Source organism: Ornithodoros turicata, chromosome 2 (assembly GCF_037126465.1).
Source record: "Ornithodoros turicata isolate Travis chromosome 2, ASM3712646v1, whole genome shotgun sequence".
NCBI lineage: Eukaryota > Metazoa > Arthropoda > Arachnida > Ixodida > Argasidae > Ornithodoros > Ornithodoros turicata.
This window is the reverse complement of record NC_088202.1, coordinates 7,600,303-7,609,935: the sequence shown is the minus strand read 5'-3', so window position 1 is coordinate 7,609,935 and position 9,633 is coordinate 7,600,303. Positions and strand designations below refer to the sequence as shown.

The 9,633-nt window shown below is 47.6% G+C and overlaps 1 protein-coding gene across 1 annotated transcript; it reads left to right on the top strand.

The window, feature by feature from the left end:
* The first annotated feature begins 4,301 nt into the window (after positions 1–4,301).
* On the top strand, positions 4,302–5,896 carry LOC135384293 (uncharacterized). Its single transcript, XM_064613500.1, has 5 exons — positions 4,302–4,428; positions 4,548–4,643; positions 5,357–5,404; positions 5,475–5,616; positions 5,671–5,896. Exons 1-5 carry the CDS (start codon positions 4,302–4,304, stop codon positions 5,894–5,896), a joined length of 639 nt encoding a protein of 212 aa, XP_064469570.1.
* The last annotated feature ends 3,737 nt before the right edge of the window (positions 5,897–9,633 follow it).

The following is a 9,633-nucleotide window of genomic DNA, read 5'->3' as shown; positions in this document are numbered from 1 at the left end:
CATAGACTTTGGAATGAAGCAGAGCTACTACTTCAATCAATTTTTCGCTTTGGGTCTTGTTCTTTGCGTAATCGAAAGAAACATGGACAGCTCACCCTTCGTTTTGTGTAGCAGGCGAGCAGGACTCTCGAATTTACGGAGGGTCACGTTATAAGCAACAAACAGTATCTGTGTGGGCTTCGGGAGAGAATTTTCGGAGTTGGTTACGGAGTGGGCAAGGTTAAGCTTATCCCACCCTACAGTTGGCAGTACAAGAATTTCTCAGACTTAGTGTCCTTGACAAGATTCTGTTTCTCAGTGGAAGAATAAAAATGCTGCCTTAACTTTGGTGTCATTGCAATTTGATGTAACCATCTGTAAGCACTTGGCTGATGTGCGTGCCAGAAATACCAAAATAATCCAGGTAACACGTGGTGCGCTAGTATACGTCTAAAAATGGGCTAACTTGAGACTTTAGGGGTACCGATAAATTTAGACGTCTACAAGCTGTCCCTAGCGCTATACATTATTTAGACGTCTAAGAGACATGGCTGAGATATTTTGCAGTAGACGTCTACCGTTAGACGTCTAAAACCATGTCACACGTTGGACACATTTAGACTTGCATTACAAATTCATGCAACAATTTTCACTGGAGATATAACACAACGTTGCCTCTGTGTTCTGCGAAATATTATCAAAGTATAGTTCTTGCTGCTGTCATGACAGAGCGACTAGAAACCGTGTGTCTTGCAACCGTGAGGCTCAACGTGATTAGATTCAACTGTTATTGGCATGTACTGACCCCATGAACAACCTAGGCTGAATAAAGTTTCAAGCAGGCAAAAGAAAATGTGACTGCGGAAGAGTGCCGCAATGAGACGAAAACATACAGCGCGAGGCGCGAAGACGCCCTCGGGCGCCAGTTTGGAAACGGCATCGGCAGAGGGCGCCGAGCAACGGTCGGCGTTCAAACTTGTTCGCTCAGTTGCTGGAGCTGACGCTCGCTAGTGTAGTGTTTCGAAGTTTAGTAAGTTTATTTCTTGTCCAGTGTCGTGCGTATGTTTTCTTGCAATCTGTCGGTCAACTGGACATTTCCGGCATCCATTCCAATACGCAATGAGCGATGTCGTTAAGCGTAACAACGAGGGCTGCTGTAGCGGGGAGGCGATGTTGGATTTGTTCTCTGTACTTCAGGTTTCAGGGGTGAGTTTGCTTTCTTTCTTGTCCTCTGCTTTCAGATTTGTGCATGTTTGTGTTCACAATCGCATGCGATAGAGCTCTGGAGCACAGCAGCTGAATATGGTTTTTCTTTCTCTGCAGAATGATGTTGCGAATGAGTCACGAGCACAATGGAGATGTGGGACTGACCTAAATGTGTTAACAAGATTCTCGTTTGGTTACGTTCGATGCTGTCTGTTCAGTGTACTGGCGACGAACAATATGGAGATATGGGACTGACGTATGTGTGTGTTAAGATTCAATCGTTTGGATACGTTGTTGGCTCGGGTACCTCTTGGATTTACGTCTTTATTATCTTCATAGGTGCTGGCAGAGTCATGGAATGAATGTCATGATTACTACGCCCGGCCTGTAAGCCATTTGTTGGCACTTCAGCTGGGCTGGAGCTACGATCACATTTTAGGCAAACGAAAACAGTTACCTTTTCAGATCTGTTGTCCCCTTGTGTTCTATGTACTCGCTGATCTGACGTTGTCTTCTCTCACTACTCTGTGCTGTTGTCACTAATCTGTGCTGACTGTGTTGCAGTGAAATATGGGGGCAGTCACCATTTTGCCACGGGCAGCATGTTTATAATAGTTGCACTTTTTAAAACAGTGCGTACGTTGAGAAGTTCTTTCGTTTGATATCTGGCTGTCAAAAGCCGCACACATTATGCTGGCGCGGGTACCTCATGGTTTCACGTATTTTATAGGTGCTTCCAGGCTCATGGATTGGAGGTGACGAATACAACGCCTGTCCTGTGGGTCATTTGTTGGCACTTCGGATTAGCTGCAGCTACGATCCAATTTCAGGTAAACAAAAACTATTACCTTTTCTAATCTGACTGTGCTGTTGTTCAATATCGCTGGATTTGTAAGAGTTCGCTAATGTGATGCTCGTGTGAGTCTCTTGTAAATACTTTGTTGCCAAATAGCTTCAGTTACAGTTGGATTGTCTGAACTGCGTCTGATTCATGTCATTGATGCCATGAAGCCTGTCAGATGATTATTTTTCAGATTCAGTCACACAATTTCCTTTTTAACATGTGCACATTGTGATTTGCCCAGTAGGATGTGTCTCTTCACGGTCGCTTTAGTAACCTCATCTTTCGTCTTCGAATTGTCAGTCGGGAATCAAATGGGTTCTCTACGAGCAACTATGATCCGACATGTATGGATACGGAAATACTTGACACTTGCATAGTGCCTGAATAAAAAATATGCATAAATTGCAGTTCTGCAGTAAACAAGCTGCATGCAACATTTTTACATACAGGCATCTATAGTGATATCACACATTGCCTTTTCTATTTTCAGTGTACCTCGGAAATGTTCCTTCCTGCTACCCACAGCCGTCTACCACCCCACACGTGTGTAAAGTACTAGTTGCATTTGGAGCACTCAAGCACGGACCCAGAGACAGAGGCAATACTTGCAGCTACCAGTGATATAAGTGCTGCGATTTGTGCACATGTGCATTACTATCTGCTTTGGAAGAGTATCAAGATTTGCTGGTATGTGACTGTGCAATAAGGGAAAGTGCTCACAATGTCTGCTGACTTGTCGACATGTTTGGAAGTCAGTGTTTGCCCGGTATGTTCATAGAAATAAATCTTGTACCAACATCCATGTTGCTTTTGTGAGACATACTGTGCATGAACCACATATAAGTGCATGTGCATGTCAGTGACATATACCTGGACGAACCAATACATGGGCCACAAGTGCCAAAATTTAGGTATAAAATATGTATACTTTTAGATGTCATGGCTAATACATGTCTATATGACTGCTCAGTGGATAGATAAGTACCGTCCCATTTTAGACGTATTGTCTAAATCTGTCCAACAATTATCCGGCTATTAGCTGTATTTTAGTGTAACGTTAGCTGGACTAGGGGACGGATAAGCAATAGAGCTACTTTGTTAGACGTCTAATAGACATTCGCAAAGTCTACATTTAGACATCTTTTAGACGTATACTAGCGCAAACGCGTTGCGTGGGAACACAAATCAAAGCAGGGAATTGAGGGAAAGCATTGTCCTCCATGTGTACTTAAACTGTCCTAAATTGGTCCCTGAGGATGGGCGAGGGACAGCCTCGGGGATGTCATCTCATATGCCAAAGTGGCAGTATTATGACATTTTGAGGATCAGATTTTGACATCCTAGGGATGCCATACCTGTCCCCATCTGACAACCTTAGGATAGCCCTGGGATGACACTGTGTTCTTGGGGGAGGTTGTACACGCAAACCGCCTCAAGCCTGCTCCCTATGACGGACCTTCCCAGGACACAAATGAGGACTCCAATCCTCATAAACACTCGAGGGAAAATGTCATATGCCCATACCTGGCGACGTCTCTCTGTTGGCCAATGGGTCGCCGATGTCTGTCCCGAATATTTCCGGGGGTTTGTTAGATGCACTCTTGGAGGAAGAATGTACAAATATATTACAACAATCGAATTGAGTAACGACCGTAGGGCTAACAGGTACAGTTTTGGGCCGTACAAAAGGTACCGCAGATGCGAGGTGCCGGTACGCGCTGAGGAGTCGGGGCGGTATATCGACTTTGAACAAGAATAGAATGCATATTGGTACCAAAGAAACGTGAAATGCTGGTGCTTGGTGTGTGTTGTTTCTCAGATACCGTTTGGTATCATAAGCGAGGCGTCGGCAGGGATAACGAGATGAGGGGACAAGTCGTTGGGCGTCGGAGTCGTGACCTGGGGTGCCACAACCAGCAGGGGAGCGAGAGCTCATATAGGGTCGATCCTAGGAAAAGCGAGGTTGCGTTAGCCGTGATGGATGCCGAGAGGTCGGGCTAAAGGCGCCTTCCCAGTACCGGGCGGGAGTGCGGAACGGCGCCCAAAACGGCAGAAACGGCACTTGAGTGCCACCAGACAGCAGCTTTCTGGCGTCGTGCAAGCAGTCGTTCCCTGCGCGACTGACACCGTCCTCCGGGAGGTCACTGACCAATCAAAGTAAAGGCGAGGAGGATGGTGTTTCCCCTTCCGCTTGAAACCGTGTTTCTGTGTTGTCTGATGTTGTCGCGGCGCACGCGGTTTTTCCATGCTTGCTGTAGCTATGAACCGCGAAATGGAGCTTCTTTTGGAACGCATAAAATACTTCAGATACCTCTACGACAAAAATGAGCCGAACTTTAAGGATACACAGATGAAAGAAGCCAGGTGGGAAATGATCGGCAAGGAATTTGGAATGTCCAGTAGGTCGTGGTTTCCGTGTTTTTGCTCACGCATTCGGTGATGTCAGAGGAACGCTTGGAGCAGCCGGGGACTCAAACCATTAAACTTGATTCTCCGATGCGATGTACCTTCTTTTCAGGAGCAACATGTGAAAAGAAGTGGCGCAACGCACGAGATCACCGTTTGAAGATAAGGAACAAGCTAGCATCTGCATCGCATAGTGGCATGGCGGCAGGTGCGCTGCCGGCAGTGAAATGGCCTTATTTTGAGGTTGTTTCAAACATGTTGGGGCCATTACCATCGAGGTCGTAAGTACATGCTAACAGTTAATTTTTCAGAGAAATCTGTGTTCTGCTGAAATTGTCTTTTGCCGGAGGTAAATTACGAATGTTCGTCCTGAAGTGGTGCCACCCAGGTATGTACTATTATTAGCTTATTAGCAATGTTAAGCACACTTACGTATAAAACAGCACGGCTTACTGTGAGTCAGCAAGACACATTGTCTGCACTATTGTTCCTGCACTGTTAATACATTTGCATCATTATGTTTACTTGCCGAAACACTGGAGCTTCCTGTAGCCAGCCTTCTGCTCCAACTGCAACTACACAGGAAACAGCTAGGGACCTGCTAGAGTCAATGTAAGCTGTGTTGCATTTTTGTCAGCACTTGATATGGTCTCCCTTTGCCATGTTGTGTTGAAGCAATAAGACAACAACCTTTTAGTTTACTACTTGTATATATGTTGTTGAAACTTGTATGTGGAAAAGGAGGAGCTGGTGGTCTGCTGACCTGCATGGACTTTTAGCTTCTTCTTTTAGTTAACCTAGCGTGGGCTCGCTCACTTGTTCTGATTAAAGCGAAGACTTAGACCCGCTTTGAGTCCTTCTTTTCTTCACATATGTCTTCACGAAATGAAATCTGTGATGTCTTTCATGTGTGTTTCACAGGTACAACGGGAGTTCAAGTATCAGCACCTCTGCTGATGATTATGAACCGTAAGTTGACACACAACAAAGACGGTGATGGTTTTCTTGAAAGCTAATAATATTTTAGCATAATATTCAGTTCTAGTCATGCACACGAGGAGCACTGCAATCAGGGGATGCACGCCAGTGGTCAGTCCATATCAGCCAGCGGACAAAAGCGAAGGAGAACTGCTGCACATGCACAAAGGTAACACATACTACGATAACACACTCAGAATGATGTGATGCAGAGAAAGTGGTGTCGTGTACTCCATGAGATGTGAAACACTTGTCAGGAAAGAGAAGGCATCTGGCGACACGGATATGGATGACACAATTCAGAAGACGCTGGATGTCTGTGCAACGAAGTTGGATAGTCTGCACCAGAAACGGGACGCCATTTGCATGAGCCACGGGATATCCATTGGTTGGAGGCTCAAGGAGCTGCCTCAGCATCTGCGAACTGAAGTGCTGCACAAAATAGCAGAAATGTCGTTGTATTCATCAAATGTAGGCGATTAAAGACATTATGACTGGTGATATTACTCAGTATACCGTATGCCCTCAAGATGTACTTGTCTTGCCCAGTGGCGTAGCCAGACCTCCAAGGTAGGGGGGCTCGATATGAAAACTCGCCCCCCCCCCGCTGATCCTGGGTGCGACAACACACACGTACTCATGCACGGTACAAAATGCGGTTAAAAAAAAGAAAATGAAAATATTTGGTGGTGGTGGTGAAGATGAAAACTGCTCGCCGTGGTTGGCCACGCTGGAAGCGGGCAGCGTCACGACTAAGACGCAGAAAAAAAAAGAAACCTACACTACACTATAAGAAAATATTTGATTTGGACGTGCACAATACGATTACATGTATAGGCTGTCATGTCCAATGAGGTGGTGTCACGAGATTGGAAGGATTTTGAAAAGCTCATACTTTGAAAACCATTCAACAGTGCTGCTTAGACGCCGTGAGCTGAAAGAACTTTCGCGATCGGCACACTGTCACCTCCCCCATATATTATTTTCTCCTCGGATTTGCACGATTTCCGTGGGTCGGTCCGTGGCAGGTAGGGGGGGCTCGAGCCCCCCTAGCCCCCCCCATGGCTACGCCACTGGTCTTGCCACGGTACTCTGCCATCTGCAGTGAAGTAGTTTGCGAGCTGTTCTCGCATTGCGGCTGCCATCCTATTAAGATAATGTAGAGATCGTACAATTTCTCAGCTGTGTTGAGTGCCTACCTTGTTGGGTTATATCCAACACCAATTCTGTCTTCCATGCCTGGGAGTCACCCAGCTTCTCTTCGCCAAGCTCCTTCGATGACATTTCCTTCAAGGTCCTCCATATCCGTGTACCCTGGAGGGTTCTATGTAGCAGCAGATATTGGCGATTCTTTCAGCAAAAAGTTGTGCAACGCAACACATGCTTGTACGATTCTGTTTGTATTTTTCACTGAGGCCTGGAATGGACGCCTGAGAATACGCCAGCGTGCTGCTAAGATACCACAAGAATTCTCGATTAAACGATGTGCACGACTTAGGCGGTAATTGAAGGCCTTATGGCGGTACTGAAGCATTCCTGTATGCAAAAATGAGGGGAATCAATGCATGTCCAAATGTTGAAAACTGTTGAATATAAGGGTAGGAATTTTGGACTCTCCGCACCTCTTTTTGATTATGGCTTCATGGCATCATATACAGCTTCAAGCGAAATGTCTCATGTCCCCCTGGATGTGCCTTTCTCGCTTGCGGAGCTGGAACTGGCACTATGCGAACTCGCCCATGCATACGTCTCCTGGTGCGGACCAAGTTTGTTACAAGGCTCTCAGAAACCTGCCGCTGTGTGGGCGCCGGTCACTACTCGCAATCTTCAACGCATCCTGGTTCTCAGGCTCCCTTTCAATGGAGTGGAAGCAGGTAATGGTGATCCCCATTCTCAAACCCGGAAAGTCACCGCACAACAGAGACTCGTTCAGACCGATTGCCCTCACCAGCTGCGTCGGGAAAACCCTTGAGAGAATGGTCTACTCTCGCCTGAACTGGTACCTAGAAAGCACGGGGTACTTCCCGGAAACATTGGCTGGGTTCAGGCAGGGAAGATCTGCCATAGATAACGTCGTCGACCTCGTTTCTCGTACGCAACAAGCTCAATCCGATGGCCGGCTTACCGCAGCGGTATTCCTGGATGTCATGAAGACTTACGACAGCGTGCTGCACAGTGCTGTCGTGGCGACGCTGCAGCAGGCTGGCGTGGGCGGTCGCATGCTCCTCTGGATCCAGGTCATCTTCTCGTCACGGTCCCTCTTTGTTCGCACTTCTGATGGTGACACCCGATCCTTCTCCGTCTGCCGCGGGGTCCCACAAGGCTTAGCCCTCTTCTTTTCAACATCATTATGGCTTCCGTACCTAGGCATACATAGGCTTCCCTACCGGCCCTCCTACGCGACCACACCAATATCACAGTCTACGCGGACGACATCTGCCTCTGGACGTCCAGCCTGCGCCGCGATGTGATCCAACGCCGTCTCCAAGGAGCCCTCGACACGGTCGTAGCATACGTTTCTGATCGTGGGCTGTCTGTCTCCCCAACCAAAACTGCTCCATGGCATTTACCCGCTGCTCCTTCCGTAGCTTCCCACTTCACGTCGCAGAATCTCCAGTGCATTTTGCACCGAGCTACAGGTATCTGGGCATCATTATCGACAGGGGCCTGACCTGGTCGAAGCAGCTCAAATATCTCTCTTCTAAGGTAATCAACATCGTCAGCGTTCTTCGTCGCGTCTCTGGAATGTCGTGGGGCCCTATTGTGCTGACCTTAGGTTTGCCCACTGCTGCCTTGTACTTGGAACGCTGCGCTGCAGCCTCCCCATCTTACATAGACTAAACAGAGCTAATGAACGGGAGCTCCTCAACCTCCAGGCCTGGAGCCTTCGCGTCTGCCTGGGCGTCCCTAAGACGACAGAGACCGTCTCCGTTCTCGCCGAGGCGAGGGAGTCACCGATGCCCACCTTGCGTGACAAGAAGACCCTCCGCATCTACACCAGGTACCTGACACGTCACCCGCACCACTACTTGGCAGATATCGCCATGGAGTGCCCATCGTCCGCTTTCGGGTCCTGCGTTCTGCGACTGAGGACGTCTATTCCCTCGCCCTCCAACATGCCGTCTCATCCCCCTCCCATGTGGACCTTTCCCCCTTTCCTTTATCTGTAATAAACATATCCCCCCTCATCTCCAGCGATGAAGTATGACGTGCTGCCAGCAGAACCAACTGGCCGTGCAGATGGAATGCCATGTGTGCTGTTCTCCAAAATTTCCTTCAGTAGCAACCTTGCAAATATACCGCCATCACTTTCACTTCCCATATGACCTATGTCAACATTTGTGAATCTGAAAGGAAAAATGTAAGCAACTTTTCAAATCTGACTATGTTGTGTTAGATACAAGAACAGAAACTCAGGATGGGGACTCACCTGTAGCCACCATCACAAACAGCAAGTAACGCAATGCTGAAACTTTTCTTGTACTTGAAATAAGTGGAGTCTGATTTAGGGGGTACTGGATCGTCACGTGTTTCCCATCAAAGCTGCTGAGACAGTTTGGGAAATTTCATTTCGCCTCCATATCTCTAGCAATCTGAAACAACCACCATAAAACGCGAAAAGTTTACCATCCAGCCACAACTAAGCTTTATGACTGTGCAGATTACTTCTTTCCCCTCCTCGGACATAGACGGCAACGACAGATACTGTTGTGTTAAGCACTCCCATATGGCCTCGCATGTGTCGGCGATGATTTTGCTGGCAGTGGATATTCTTACCAAGAAGTTGAAGGACGTGCCTCGCACGGAACTGCCTTCCGCCAGGAACCTGAGGACTAATGTGCCATATGAAGAATTACGTATAATCATCTTTTGTAACCTGGTACAAACCTAAGTGTCAGCGCCATGCGATCACTCGCGGGGATGGCTTTCCGAAACGATGTGTCGGCCCTCGTGATTGTCGTTTGCACCAGCCCAAGAAGAGTATCGAATGTCCGTGGTGGTATTCGAATGAAACTGAAGCACAAATGCTATATGCAGTTGGCGTTTGACAGCTACAACGTCAGCATGTTACTTACTCTCTGAACCAAGACCCATCTCTTGAGCGAAGTCTCGGCAACAACGCTGACGCCTGTCCTTGCACATCGCGATAGCGAAGACGGGTCGTACCCAGTAGCGTCGGGAACTCTGGTTCGTTTGGGATGGCCTTTTCCTCAAGATGA

Coding starts and splice junctions, on each gene's coding strand:
- LOC135384293 (XM_064613500.1), top strand. CDS start 4,302: ATGGAGCTTCTTTTGGAACGCATAAAATACTTCAGATACCTCTACGAC. Junction 4,429..4,547: donor CAAGGAATTTGGAATGTCCA/GTAGGTCGTGGT, acceptor CCTTCTTTTCAG/GAGCAACATGTGAAAAGAAG. Junction 5,405..5,474: donor TCTGCTGATGATTATGAACC/GTAAGTTGACAC, acceptor CATAATATTCAG/TTCTAGTCATGCACACGAGG.